Source organism: Cynocephalus volans, chromosome 1 (assembly GCF_027409185.1).
Source record: "Cynocephalus volans isolate mCynVol1 chromosome 1, mCynVol1.pri, whole genome shotgun sequence".
Lineage (NCBI taxonomy): Eukaryota > Metazoa > Chordata > Mammalia > Dermoptera > Cynocephalidae > Cynocephalus > Cynocephalus volans.
The window spans coordinates 233704060-233719881 of record NC_084460.1 but is presented as its reverse complement, the minus strand read 5'-3'; the positions used below and the strand labels follow the sequence as shown (position 1 = coordinate 233719881).

Here is a 15822-nt window from a genome sequence, read left to right as displayed (position 1 = left end):
ACTTTATTTTTATTCAAACTTACCAATAAGAAAAAAAAGGACCTTGTAAATTTCTAACCCTATTCTTCACAGTCATCAAAAGTTAACCTGATCTGAAGATACAGATTTAACGCTGTCTGATTCTTTGTTAATTTGTAAAGGGTTGGTTTGCTCATTTTTTCAAGTCATTATTCACTCATTATCACTCTTGGAAATTAAAATGTACTGCTGAAAAATGATTATTTCTTCTGTTGGCATTTAATGCATCTCTTTTTTTTCTTTTTTCCCCAGCATACAAACATTCCGACTCCATCTTACTATCTCAGGTTTTTGTTTATTTCTTTTCACACTTTGGCATCTTTTGCTTTTCCTAAATCCTTAGCTTGTTAGTTTTGTCACTGTTTGTTTTCCCTTACCAAATACGTACTAGAAAATATTAGAAGAAACAACTCGTCCACCTAGATTTTTAACTTTTTTCAAACACATTTTAGTACTAAATAAATCAATGGGAAAAAAAAAAAAAAAGGTTTCTCTTTTAACAAGTGGTAAGCTGCCTTCTCCTTGCTTCCTCTTCTAGGTGGTTGTGAATGCTCTTGTTGGAGCAATTCCCTCCATCATGAATGTGTTGTTGGTTTGTCTCATCTTCTGGCTGATCTTTAGCATCATGGGTGTGAATTTGTTTGCTGGCAAGTTCTACCACTGTGTTAACATGACAACAGGTAACATGTTTGAAGTTAGTGAAGTAAACAATTTGAGCGATTGTCAGGCTCTTGGCAAGCAAGCTCGGTGGAAAAACGTGAAAGTAAATTTTGATAATGTTGGTGCTGGCTATCTCGCATTGCTTCAAGTGGTAAGTAGCTACTGTACGAGTTTCAAAAACATTTTCAAAATATTTCAAGTAGGATTATTTCTCTGATGTTCTTTGAATGATTAATATTTGACAGTAGAAAAGTAATTTATGATAACACTTATAGTATCAGCTTAACTTGACTGTAAAGAAGATGTTGCAATTGTTTTATAATGTATTTTCCCCAGTGTTCAGCTTTTGGTATGTTTTAATGTGATTTGGTTTTTCTTGTTATATTATTGAGCACTATGACCATTTTTAGTTTTCTGTAGCAATCACTGCCAAGGTGCAATTTTATATATTAAAACAACGATATATATATTGAAGTGATGAATTAAATGTATGAATTATTAGTCAGATAATTTATTGTCCTAATGTCTAAGGAGTATGATTCTACTATGTGAGGAAATGCAAATCTTATGGGGTGAATTTCAAACTGTGTAATGTCCAATATTTTTTACTTAATTGACAGTATAGTAACTAATCAATAATTAATTAATGGAAATAATTGAGTTGTGTTTAAATGCAACCATAGGTTTGAATCATAGAGCTTACCTTTTGGTGTGAAAGGGATTTGAGACTGAGATGGGAGTTTCATGAATCAAGTCTCTAGTTAAATTTTATTGTAGAAAAAAATAGAATGTCTTCCAAGAAAGAGAAAGAAAGAAAACAAGTTCTAGACTCTAAATACAAATCTTTTTCTATTTTAATTTTATTTCTTCAATCAATTCATTTCAAGCTCTTCAAAGAAAATTTTGTAATTTTGTACAAAAAGCTATTTGTAATAACACTGTCAAATTTACATCTGGTAAAATGTTATATGGTTGGATGAGGTTTTTATGTAAAATTCAAATATATATTGTTTACAGGCTACTTTTAAAGGCTGGATGGATATTATGTATGCAGCTGTTGATTCACGAGATGTAAGTAACTTTCAAATACTATTTATAGCTACTAGATTTTTCCATGGTGAACACTAGTGATAATTTAACTGAAACACCCAGAATTTTATATTAGATGAAATCAGAACATTTACCATTGCATATAGAAAAAATCTTTTTAATAAACATGCTTCAAGATAGATGATATTTTGGTGAATACATGTCTAATACATAATATATATCTAAGATGAAAGGATATCTAGCTGCATGGATCATGAGACATTGGATTGGTCCAGTAAATGAGATTATTCAGAGTGGGAAAGTTGCTTAGTGGAGAAGTAACTTGTCTGTCTCTCTTCCTGGAGAGTATGATAAACCAGAGTCTGTGAAGCAGCTTCCAAGAATATCCTGATACAAAAAGCAAGCAAGTTTCAGGGAAACTTAATTTTGAAAATATAAATAAAAATAATTCCTCAGAACATATCTGTTTATGCTGAATTTTCCTCTTAGAATTTGATATTCTGCTATTAACGAGAGCCAGCATTTCCAAAACCAAACTGAAAACATTGCAAAAATATTATAGTAAGACAAATAATAGGCTCAAAATGTTCTCCCTCTGTATATCACTGTTAATTTACATTAAAGAATATGTTACAGGTAAGGCACAGTGGGCAAATAGATTTAAGAACAATCATAACACTTGTAAACATTCATTATACTAGATCATGCTAATTTAAAAAAAGAATTGTTGTGCAAAACAATACCTGAGGACAAGGCACAAGTAGCATTACATTAAGAACAGCACTCACCACGTTATTAAGTATTCATTGTGTGTTTTTAATATTATTTAATATTTTCAATATTCTTTAGGTTAAACTTCAGCCTGTATATGAAGAAAATCTATATATGTATTTATACTTTGTCATCTTCATCATCTTTGGGTCATTCTTCACTCTGAACCTATTCATTGGTGTCATCATAGATAACTTCAACCAGCAGAAAAAGAAGATAAGTATTCCTCAGCTTTCACCTTTCTCCATCCTGAGGCTCTGTCTGTTATTGAACCAAATAACCTGGATACTCATAGTCATGACAGACTTCGATGGTGTTTATATTATTTTCAGTTTACTACATGGTCAGTTCAGCGATGGGGGATTCCAGCCTCTCGTCAGTGGCTCTTCTCCAGGTTCATCCGCTGCAGAGCTGCTGTGATTACTGTCTTTCTGACCCAAAAATGTGACCACTGCTTCAGAACATCCTATAAGTCTCCAGTGTTAGCCTGGCTTACATAGCCTTTCAGGAATTACCTGCACCCAGTTTTCCAGCTTCATCTTCTCGACACCACATTCTCTATATCCACTCCCCTACTGCTAGATCACCACCCATCCATCTGTTATCACCACTCTCACTTGCTACATGCAGAGCTACATGAGTTTTCTACCCTTTTCTGAACAAGCCATGCTCTTGTACCTCCATGACTTTACATGATGTTTTCTCTTCCTGGAATGCTTTGTCAAGAAAACCCTTAATCATCCATTAAGGCCTAGCTTAAGTGTATCCTCCTATGTAAAGCCTGTCCCTAAGTCTCTGAATTTATTGTTGCCCCTCCAGTGCATTTTCTTTTTCAGCATATCACTATGTGCTCTCCACTCATGTTTTCAGTTTCCTGCCCCATATAGGAGCAAAACAATGTCTTATATATATCTATGTAATTCTGATACCCAGCACATTGTCTAGCACACAGAAAATATTCAAAAATTGTCAATTAAAGAAGTAAATGTATCAACAGTAAAATGGACTGAGAAAATATTTTTTGTTTTACAAAAATATATTTGAGATCCTTGCACCTCCTTCCAAACATAGTATTAGCAAATTAGGATCCTGAACTAACCAGACTTCTATGTGTTTATGGATTTTGCATAATATTAAAGTATTCAGAATTTCATATAAATAAGAAAAGCAGAATAAATCTCTGTGAAGCAGGATAACAGCCATTTAGAAACTGAGAAAAGATTAAAGGAAAGACTGAAATATTTTTGTAAAAGTGCTGTGTAGTGTATGTTGGGATTGTAACCAGTTTTATACTATGTCTTTACTTTGGAGGTCAAGACATCTTTATGACAGAGGAACAGAAAAAATATTACAATGCAATGAAGAAACTTGGATCCAAAAAACCTCAAAAACCCATACCTCGGCCAGCAGTAAGAATTACTCATCTTCCTCAGTATTCCAAAGCCATATTTCCATATAATCAAATTGGGCAATGCTCTGGATCAGAACATATTGGGTGATATCACCAATATATATAAAATTCATATTGTGTAGCACAATTCACAACTGCTACGTTCAATAAGAATAATCTAGTTCCTTAAAAGGTGCTAATGTTCTTTACACTTTTGAATTGAAAACTTCCAACTCTGGTTTCCCAAAAATTACTTCCAAAAGAAGGTTCATCCTCCTGCTGCCAGCAACACACCTGGTTCCTGTTCCTCTGATCTTATTATATGACACTCCCTTGCCCTATTAAGCAGATGGAGATTTCCAGCCTTCTCATCCCACTCCCCCATGGCCTCCCTCTATGTTCCTTGTTGGCTTCATTCTTAAGACCAGACAATATTCCTAACTTGTTTAGAAAGGAAAACAGTCTCATCAAAATTGTCTATTGATTCACCAAATGCACCAAAAAGAAAAAAAGGCATATTCAAAATGCGTACTCTGTAGAGCTTCATGATGATGGAATGGCATAATAAAGATGGATTATGTTCACAGTGCTCTATACTCTAACTCATCTATCCTCTGAGATAGGTAAGGAATAAGGAAACTGAGGCCCAAAGAAGATAAATTTTGCATCCCAGATCACAAAGCCTATAACTTCCAGAACTAGGACTTGACAAGAATCCTATTAGTGACTTCACTTTACCCTATTTTTAAGAGTAACTGGAGCTGATAAGTGGACGGCAGGACAAGAGAAGTAGGGAACGGTACAAAGAAGAGTGTGAACCTGCTTTACTGAAGGTCATTTAAATATGACGATATGGTCAGTTCGTGACCTTTGGTTTTTAGTAAGCTGTGAAATTTTATTTTATGTTTTTATTTTAAATGATTAAAATTTTATTTCTCTGATAAAATTATATTTAACAGCCATATTAATATAGAAATCTTTGGAAGCATGTGGTTCCTGAGATGGTTATTAATAAGACAAAGACAAAATTTCTTAAAAGCCATGCATTTGTTGAAGCAGAGAGAGAGAAGGAAAGATGAAGAGTGAGATAGATAAATTAACAAGCAAACACATAGACACACAGAGTTAGAAGAGGTAGAATCAAATAGAAAAGTGACTGACATATTTTGAGGGAGGAAAATAAAATATAACCTAAAATTCCTAAAATATTGACAAATGAATTGGGGCATTCATCTATTTAAAAGTCTGTCTATATCAACCTGCTTGGTAAATCTTCATTACTAGTTGTCATTTTTTATAAAAATTATCATAGTTAATAAAATCAAGCAAAGCATATGCATATTATCAGTCAACTGCCACCAATCTGTGTCTTGTTCAGCTTTGTCTTTTCATGAAAACTAAATAAACCAACTATGCTTTGTTTTCGTCTTATTATTTTTTTTTCATTTTTTTTAACATGAAGAGAAATGGAGCACAAAAAATTGTTTGGAGTAATGTGAGGAGGGTGCACATCTCATGGCCATATGTGGAAGGACATTATCTGCAATTACATTGGATCATTATTTATGAAATATACATATTAACCTTCTCCCTCCTCTCTCTCTTTCTAGAACAAAATCCAAGGAATGGTCTTTGATTTTGTAACCAGACAAGTCTTTGATATCAGCATTATGATCCTCATCTGCCTCAATATGGTCACTATGATGGTGGAAACTGATGACCAGGGCAAATATATGACACTAGTTTTATCCCGGATCAACCTCGTGTTCATTATCCTGTTCACTGGAGAATTTGTGCTGAAGCTCGTCTCCCTTAGACACTACTACTTCACTATAGGCTGGAACATCTTTGATTTTGTGGTTGTGATTCTCTCCATTGTAGGTAAGGATGGTTTAATTGCCAAGTGGTGCAGTCTTAGGGAAACAGTTCCCCCAAGGCCTGCAAGAAGTTAGGTCTGAGAATAATAATGTGTGTAGATCTAAAGTTGAACACTAATATATTTGAATTAAAATCCTGAAAGCTGGGTTTATTGACAAAGCTAACTATTTAGAAACTATGTTTGGAGAATGGGTAAAGAGGATAGGAAAGAAACATCATCAGACACACTTGTACTGCTAACCAAAGTCACAGGCTAGGGGAGGAGACAGATAGCTTAAAAATTTTTCACCATGAAATAAGGTTAGTACAAGACTATAAGAAGCAATGAAGAGGAGTTGACCAGCTCTTCTTGAAGGAGTTAACACAAACTTCCAGAGACAACAGTGACGACATCTGAGATAGGTCTTGAAAGAAGAGTTGAGATTTAATGGGAGAAAAGGAGAGATGGGGAATTATAGAACTCCAAATTTAGAAAATTCAGCTTTGACTTCATGTCAAAATTGTCCATTTGCCTCTAACTGAAGAATGTCATTATTCAAAAATAGAAAACAATATATTCAGAGATTTCAGAAATAATCTGTATTGCCACATTCTCTGTGTGAGGATATCCATAGTAATTGGCTGTACATAATCTTAAATTGCCATGCTACTTACTATTTGAGATTATTTTGGATTTTGCAAAAATCCATATTGGTTTATAACATTATAAAATCATTGAATAAAACTCTATAATCTTTAATTGCTAATATTAAAAAGTGATATAAATATTTGGTGAAGGTTTGTATTCGTAACAAATATGTTGTTTTCATAGACCTTGCAAAGGTAAAACATCCATTTAAGTGCAAGATATTCACTGTTGTGCTGTGTTCTATATTTTTCCACAGGTATGTTTCTTGCTGAGCTGATAGAAAAGTATTTTGTGTCCCCTACCCTGTTCCGTGTGATCCGTCTTGCCAGGATCGGCCGAATCCTACGTCTGATCAAAGGAGCAAAGGGCATCCGCACGCTGCTCTTTGCTTTGATGATGTCCCTCCCTGCCTTGTTCAACATCGGCCTCCTGCTCTTCCTGGTCATGTTCATCTACGCCATCTTTGGGATGTCCAACTTTGCCTATGTTAAAAAGGAAGCTGGAATTGATGACATGTTCAACTTTGAGACCTTTGGCAACAGCATGATCTGCCTGTTCCAAATTACCACCTCTGCTGGCTGGGATGGGTTGCTAGCACCTATTCTCAATAGTGCACCTCCTGACTGTGACCCTGACACAATTCACCCTGGAAGCTCAGTTAAGGGAGACTGTGGGAACCCATCTGTTGGGATTTTCTTTTTTGTCAGTTACATCATCATATCCTTCCTGGTTGTGGTGAACATGTACATCGCAGTCATCCTAGAGAACTTCAGTGTTGCTACTGAAGAGAGTGCAGAGCCCCTGAGTGAGGATGACTTTGAGATGTTCTATGAAGTTTGGGAGAAGTTTGATCCCGATGCAACTCAGTTCATAGAGTTCTCCAAGCTCTCAGATTTTGCAGCTGCCCTGGATCCTCCTCTTCTCATAGCAAAACCAAACAAAGTCCAGCTCATTGCCATGGATCTGCCCATGGTCAGTGGTGACCGGATCCATTGTCTTGACATCCTATTTGCCTTTACAAAGCGTGTTTTGGGTGAGAGTGGAGAGATGGATGCCCTTCGAATACAGATGGAAGACCGGTTTATGGCATCGAACCCCTCCAAAGTCTCTTATGAACCCATTACAACCACTTTGAAACGTAAACAAGAGGAGGTGTCTGCTGCTATCATTCAGCGTAATTTCAGATGTTATCTTTTAAAGCAAAGGTTAAAAAAGATGTCAAGTAACTATAACAAAGAGGCAATCAAAGGAAGGATTGACTTACCTATAAAAGATGACATAATTATTGACAAATTAAACGGGAACTCTACCCCAGAAAAAACAGATGGAAGTTCCTCTACCACCTCTCCTCCTTCCTATGATAGTGTAACAAAACCAGACAAAGAAAAGTTTGAGAAAGATAAACAAGAAAAAGAAAGCAAAGGGAAAGAAGTCAGAGAAAATCAAAAGTAAAAAGAAACAAAGAATTTTCTTTGTGATCAATTGTTTACAGCCTACGAAGGTAAAGTATATGTGTCAACTGGACACCCAGAGGAGGTCCATGCCAAACTGACTATTTTAACAAATACTCATGGTCAGTGCCTATACAAGACAGTGACCTCTCTGTCACTGCAACTCTGTGAGACAGGGTATCAACATTGACAAGAGATTGCTGTTTTCATTACCAGCTGACACTGCTGAGGAGAAACTCAATGGCTACCCAGACTATAGGGATAGTTGTGCAAAGTGATTGTTGTAACTACACCAAACACCTTTAGTACAGTACTTGCATCCACTCAATTTTTAACTTCCATATCTGCCATATTTTTACAAAATTTGTTTTAGTGGATTTCCCTGGTCCCTAATTTGTAGTTTATTCATAACACCATGTCACTATTTTTGTAAAGGAGGTTTTACGTTGAGGAAAAAGTATATAAGAACCCTGTGTTCCTACTCCACAAATCTTTCAAATAATCAGACAAATGTGTTTTGTCTGAGAGTTGAAATTCTTGGTCAAAACCACACACCCCCCAAAATTCTATTGTCAACAGTTTCAAGTACTTTCATTTTCTAGATGGCTTTAATTTTGAAAGTGTTTTAGTCTGTTATGTTTGTTTATATCTGAACTGTTATGTGCCTGTAAAGTCTCCTCTAATATTTAAAGGATTATTTTTATGCAAAGTATTCTGTTTCAGCAAGTGCAAATTTTATTCTAAGTTCCAGAGCTCTATATTTAACTTTGGTTAAATGCTTTCCAAAAAAGTAATCTAATAAATCTGTTCTAGAAAAGTATATCTAAAGTATCACTCTAGAGTAGTTATTCCACTTTCTGCTGCAGTATTGCTTTGCCATCTTTTGCTCTCAGCAAAGCTGACAGTTTATGTCAATTAAATACCCTCTGTTATGTAAATAGTTATTTTATCCTGTGGTGCATGTTTGGGCAAATATATATATATATATAGCCTGATAAACAACTTCTATTAAATCAAATATGTACCACAGTGTATGTGTCTTTTGCAAGCTTCCAACAGGGATGTATCCTGTATCATTCATTAAACATAAATAGTTTGAAGTCTATCACTAATGCATGTTAATATTGCCTATGCTGCTCTATTTTACTCAATCCATTATTCACAGATCTTGGTTAGAAGAAGTCACATGTTGGTAGTAGAATGAATTCAACCAGCTCTCTATTATGTCAATCAGAGTAGTTGGAAGTTATCTAAAAACACCTTTACTTTTGTATTTTTAATTCAATTTGAGTATCACATATTATCTCACTGGATTTCAAGGATACACACTACGTACTGCCTATTGTTAAAACCTACACTTCATATTTTGCTAAAGATATGTCCAAAACTTGTTTAAATATAAATAATGTAAAAATATGATCAGTTTTATTTGTCAGCATTTTGTACATAAGAAAATTATTTTCAGGTTGATGACATGGCAATTTATTTTACTTTATGCTTTGGCTTTTTATTTTTAATCACAATTCTAAACTTTTGAATCCATAAGACTTTTCAATGGATAATTTCCTAAAATAAAAGTTAGACAATGGGTTTTGTGGATTTCTTTGTTATAAGATATTTTCTACCATCCCAATAGGAGATATAATAGATACACTGGTCAAAAACTCAAACCTAGATCATTTTCTACCAACTATGGTTGCCTCAGTATAACCCTTCATTCATGAAAGTTTGGTTTTTAACTCAACTTTTGTAGCATTTATGTATGCAGACTAATCTTATTTTTTTAATTCTTGCTGTGCTAAAGCTATTACATATAACATGGGCTCTATCTTTTTTAGCCATAAACAAAGTGGCAAAGTTGTGCAATTACCTAACATGATATAAATTTTGTTTTTTGCACAAACCAAAAGTTTAATGTTAATTCCTTTTACAAAAATATTTACTGTAGTGTATTGATGAATTGCATGCAGGGAATTGCTATTACTAAAAAGAATGGTGAGCTACGTCATTATTGAGCCAAAAGAATAAATATTTCATTTTTTATTTTATTTCACTTATTGGCCTCTGGGTTGTATTTTTTATTGTTGGTAGCTTAAAATATATATAGTTAATGAAACCTGTACTTGATCAGACATTTGTACAGATAAAAGTTCACATAAGTTTCATAATGATTTAGTGCATGATCCAACAAGTAGAACTAGAGCATAAAGGCTAATTAAAAGCAGTTTTCATGAACTTTTGTGTGTACAAAGGATCAAGGCCACATGTTCCAACTTTCAGGTTCAATAATAAAAGTTATCTAAAATGGCTGTCAATTCCAATTAATTCCTTTGGAGATAAGCATTCTAATCTTAACTCCTCTCAATTTACTTGGTGCCATCTCCTAATTTCTTGGTGGCAAATAAATGTTACATTCTTTGTTACTTAAATGCATCCTATTAATTCCTATTTTTACATAAAGCATTAATAATACAGTAATTGAGAATTTATATTAAGGGTTTTTTCAGGATCCCCTGAATTTATTTCAGGCCAAAACCAAACTTTTATTTTCAGTGGAAAACTCCAGTTGTAATGCATATTTTTAAAACAACTTGAATCTAAATATGTATTTCATAATTTCCTCATAATAAATTATATAAGGTGACTGACTAAATTCATTGGCTTCTTTCTGCTCAGGTTAATTTGAAGATCTCACCAACACCACAGAGAACCCTTATTTTGCTTTGCAACATCCTTAGCTTTTTTATGCGTGCTGTTATATAAACATTAACCAAGCAGTCTATAAGCAATCTATTAATTGGTATGCATTATGTCTAAATGATCATCTTCCAAAATAGAATAGTCAGCTAAAAAGAGAGAATACTTTAAAAATTTACCTATCTAGCTACAAGTTATTCTAAAAATACTTTTCAGAGTATAGAGTTACTAATATAATTTGATAGATTTTTGAAATAACTATTTCCATCAGGAAAATTATTCTATTATTAAACTCCCTTATAGAATTCTGTTTGAGAAAAAAAAAAAGGTAGAATCAATCAAGTTGACTATAGAAATAACAACACTATGAAGTTAAAGAAATTTAAATTCACCAATAAGTGATTTTAAATGGCTGCTCTTTAGTAAAGAAAAGCCACTTGTATGGAGAGAAAAATGGGTATTCTGCTTATCGGATATTCTTGACAAAAGATAATGACTATATAAACATGTGTCTTACTAATTTTCAAATAACTAGGATACTATGACAATCATAAAATAACATGACAACAATTTTTGTGTGTTTCAAATCACTTAGTAGTAACCATAAAGTCTATATTGACCATTTTTGTAGGAATTGAAAATGTAAAAAGAGAGGGATCAATAGTCCTGACACTTGGCTTTTAGTTACAGTTCTGACATCAATTTAGCTGTGTAATTCAGGCAAATCAAATCCTAGCCCCTTAGATTCCTCCTCCATTAAATGGGGATGTTGATTTGGGGATGTTGTCTCTGGTATGACTTTAATTCTAAAATTTTATGTCCAAAATTGAATTGCCTATTCAGAATGAGTAATTTTGCATAATTACCTCCTTGTACATTTATTTCTTCTAATAAATGGTAGTAAATCCAGAGTATGAGACACATCTCACTAATTTTCTCACCCCTCTTTCCTTTATCAGCAATGACAAGTAGAGTATGTGACTGTCAGTATTCAGTTGCATTGCTAGTAGAATTGACTCTTGCAGGAACACACAAAAATATTTAAGCATCAAATAAAAATACCAGTAAATTTTTTCAGTTCTTAGTAAGGATAAGTCAACTTTATTAGCATTTATTCATTCAATTTTATTAGCATTTATATTCAGATTACCCACCTGTACAATCAGTTGAAAGATATACAAATACCTTGGAAATACTGTATACCTTGTAACTGTGGTTTACAAGCAATGTCTATTACCTAACAGAAACTACTGCAACAAAAAACTTCATTTTATTAATTCTATCAATGAAAGAATAGCTTTATTTAGTTTTCCTCAGTTAGAAATATGTTGCATAGATAAAAGCATAGTCAGGTTTTATTTCACTACCTTAATCACGTAGTTATTCTTCAATTTAATAATTCACAGCTACACTGATAATGCACTGGTAACTTTAAGATTTTGCTTGGTGAGTATATATTTCCAGCATATAATGGAACAACTATCCTAAAATCTTCCTATATAAAATATCTAAAAACAGAGAAGAAAATATTTTTAAAAGACCATTTTAGTGCATGGTTGGACTCACAAGAAAGCGACAGAATTTTTCTGGGGCTGATGGAGAAAGGTAATAGAAGGCAAAAAATTGAATCTGCATATTGTTTCCAGATCCGGTATAAACTCAGAAGCCACAAGAGGCTACACTCTTAATGAAAGCATTTTTAAAAATCAACCTTACAAAGTCAAATAGAAAACTTGGCAACACACTTGTCTGGCTTGTCTTAGTTCTAGGTTTATGGAAAAAGTCCCTCTTGAGATTCATAACCATAGGACCAGTACTAACCTGAATTTATGGTCTAAATTTGTACTGCCAGTCTAGTACAAAATAGTGCAAGTCAAAATTTTAATTTAAAGTAGAACCAAGTTGCTAGAGACCCCAGGATCTTGGTAGAAACAAACTGAAATCCTTTCTGAGAGGCCACACATCAAGCCAGGCCTCAAAGATTTTCCACAAAGTCCAAGAAACATGAACTTACAATGAGAAAAATAACAAAACTGAGAAAACAAAGCAGAATTTGCAATAAAGAGGGTGAATATATACATATGCACAAAGTCCTCAGATATAGAATAGAAGAATGTTTAATGGTATTAAAGAAATAAAAGAGGGATTAAAATATGAAGAATGAGTGAGAGATAAAAAAATGATGAGGCATGTTTGAAGAGGAATATTATACCATTCCTAGAAATAAAGAACATAATTAAAATTAAAACAAAATGAAGGACTTAAATAGCTGGTTAAAAAGAACTCAAGAGAAAAATAGTGAACTGAAAGATCTGAAAAAATCACAAACAAAGCAGTGTAGGCAAAGATATGAAATATAAAATAAAACGTTGAGAAATAAAGTAAATACGAGATGATATAACAAAATTGGAGTACCAAAAGGAGAATTAAAATATGAGGGGAATTCAATATATGAGTACACAATGGCTAAGAATTTTCCATTATTGATAACAGACAGAAATCCTAGCATTCAGGAATCGTAAAAAATCCTAATCAAGATAAATAAAAGAAAGCCACACCCAGGTACATCTTAATAAAATTTCAGACCAACAAAAACCAAGAGAAAAATCTTAAATGTAAATAGAAAAGAAAGACAAACAAAAGAACAATTAAACTGCAACAGCAATAACAAAAACAATGGGCATCACTGTGGGAAAAGTGAAATCTTACCCCCAGTTCTGTTGCAGTGGTATAGGGGGTCCGCCCAGGGAAGAGAGCAGGCCATAAGGATAAAGAGCTCCACAACAGTTCTTGAGGAGTCGCACTTTATTTGGAACAGAAAATGTACAACTCCATGCCTAAGGATGTTTTCAAAAACAAAAGAGATCTTGATGGACATTAAGAGGAGGCTAGTAGCTCCATAATATGAGCAAAACAGCAGAGCAGCCAAAAGTTTAACAGAGTGAACCAGGGAAAGAGACAACTAAAAAGAGCCCTCCTGAAGTCACAGCCAACTTTGTGGGTCAGGAGGGCTATATACCTGCAATAGGCTGAACCATTTAGTAGAAACCAGAATAAGACATGGGGCAAGTATGAAAACAGTCCCTGAGCTGCATACAAACCCATCAGCATAAGATGGAAAGCTTATTTGCATAAGGGGCTTAAACACAACCTCTGACTAAAACCTGACTGAACAATAAACTATTCTGACCTGGGGTGACTCCTAGGAGGCCAAGGTTAAAAATAAATTCAGACCTATCCCTAGTGTGTATGTCCAAGGTTGTGCTACCTCTGGAGCTATCAGGGAGGTAAACTTCAAGGGACTATTCCCTGGCCAAACCTAGGGCCAAAAACCCAACCTCCCTGAACTAGGACAGTGGTTTCCAAATGACACACATATACAATGTTAAAGGATAAAAATCTAATTGACTAAGAGGCTATGCATAATATTTGACCAATAAGTCTAAGAGAAACACCAAGGTATGAAGACTAAGAGATAAAAACAAGGGAAAACAATCTGAGCAGGAACATTAGAGGCTATACACAGTAGAGAAAATACACTTTTCTGAATTAGTTCAGCCAAATCACTACACAAACAAACAAACAAACAAACGAAAACCCCCAACAAATAATAACAACCTCCTTGGAGGAAGAAGGATCAGAAATTCTGGAGCACAAAGCACAATAACTGAAGTAAAAAATTTACTTCAAGGATTCAAATTTGAGATAGCAGACATAAGAATTAGCAAACTTAAGGATAGATAATGGAGAGTACTCAATCTGAAGAACAGAGAGAAAAAAATCTATAACAGAACACCAAAAAAACCCCCAAAAAAACAAAAAACCAGAGGCTCAGAGAAACATGAGACACCATTAAGCACATCAACATAAGTGTAATGGGAGTGCCAGAGGAGAGGAGAGAAAGAAAGAGAAAGAAAAAAGATTTGAAGAAATACTGACTGAAAACTACTGACTGAAACTTCCAAAATTTGATGAAAAACATTAATCTACACATCCAAGAAGATCAATGAATTCAAAGTAAGATAAATACAAAGAGATGTAAGCCCAGACATATCATAATAAAAATATAGAAAGTCAAAAATCCAAGAGAAATCTTGAATGCAGCAAGAGGAAAAATCATCTCATTACATACAGCAGAACCCAGATAAGACTAACAGATGGTTTCTTCTCTAAAACAATGGAGGCCAGAAGGCAGTGGGCAACATATTCAAAGAACTGAAAGTAAAAAATTGTTAAAACAATAATCATTCCAGCAAAATTATCAAAAATGGAGACAAAATAAGACAATCTCAAATACACAAAAACTGAGAATTTTTTGCAAGTAGATCTGCTATACAAGAAATACCAGGGTACTTCAAAAAGTCTATGGAAAAATAGAATTAAAAGATAATACAAAACTTTCCATAAACTTTTTTAGTACCCTTGTGCTAAAGGAAGTTCCTCAGACTGAAAGCAAGTGTGTTCATCCATTTTCTGTTGCTTACAACAGAATATCTGAAACTAGGTAATTTAAAAGAAAATGAAATTTATTTCTTATAGTTTTGGAGGCTGGAAGTCCAAGGTCCAGGGGATGCATCTGGTGAGGATCTTCCTCTTGGCAGGGAGTCTCTACAGATATCTGTACTGACCCAGGTATGACCTAGTAAGGAACAGAAAGAGTGCTTCATTTGCTCTCCCTATAAAGCCACCAGTCTACACCCATGATAATCCATTAACCATTAACCCATTACTCCTTGAATGGATTAATCTATTCATGAGGACATAATCCTCATGTGGAAAGGCCCTAATTTTTAACAATGCCACACTGGGAATCAAGCTCCCAACATGAGTTTTGGAGGTGAGAAATATTCAGCCCATAGCAGTAAGTTATACCAGACAATAATTCAAATTATTTATTTCAGTTATTAGTTCAATTATTTATTTATTTTTGAGTTTATGGGAATAGGTACTAATTTGTTTTAATTGACAAATAAAATTGTATATATTTATCTTGTGCAACATAATATTAAAAATATATTTAAATTACAAAATGGCTAAACTAAGCTAATTAACATATGTATCACTGCACATAATTTTTATTTTTATGGCAAGAACACCTAAAATATACTCTTATAGCATTTTTTTAATTTTTAATTTTATATATAATGTATTTAATTTTCATTTTAATATACTTTTCAATATTTTCACAAAAATATGTCTTTTTTTTTTACCAAGTGTTGTTAATTTATTCTTGTCTACTGATTTCTTTTTTTTTTAATTTAATTTTATTTTGTCAATAT

The 15822-nt window shown here is 33.7% G+C and overlaps 1 protein-coding gene across 16 annotated transcripts in view; it reads left to right on the top strand.

The window, feature by feature from the left end:
• LOC134385062 (sodium channel protein type 3 subunit alpha) overlaps positions 1-7847 on the top strand; it is an 82534-nt gene extending 74687 nt beyond the window's left edge. For all 16 annotated transcript variants that reach the window (XM_063107042.1, XM_063107026.1, XM_063106993.1 and 13 more), the window contains 6 exons: positions 557-829; positions 1696-1749; positions 2578-2715; positions 3804-3908; positions 5500-5770; positions 6652-7847. In XM_063107042.1, coding sequence (XP_062963112.1) covers positions 557-829; positions 1696-1749; positions 2578-2715; positions 3804-3908; positions 5500-5770; positions 6652-7847 — 2037 coding nt within the window. The remainder of the gene's footprint in view (positions 1-556; positions 830-1695; positions 1750-2577; positions 2716-3803; positions 3909-5499; positions 5771-6651) is intronic.
• The last annotated feature ends 7975 nt before the right edge of the window (positions 7848-15822 follow it).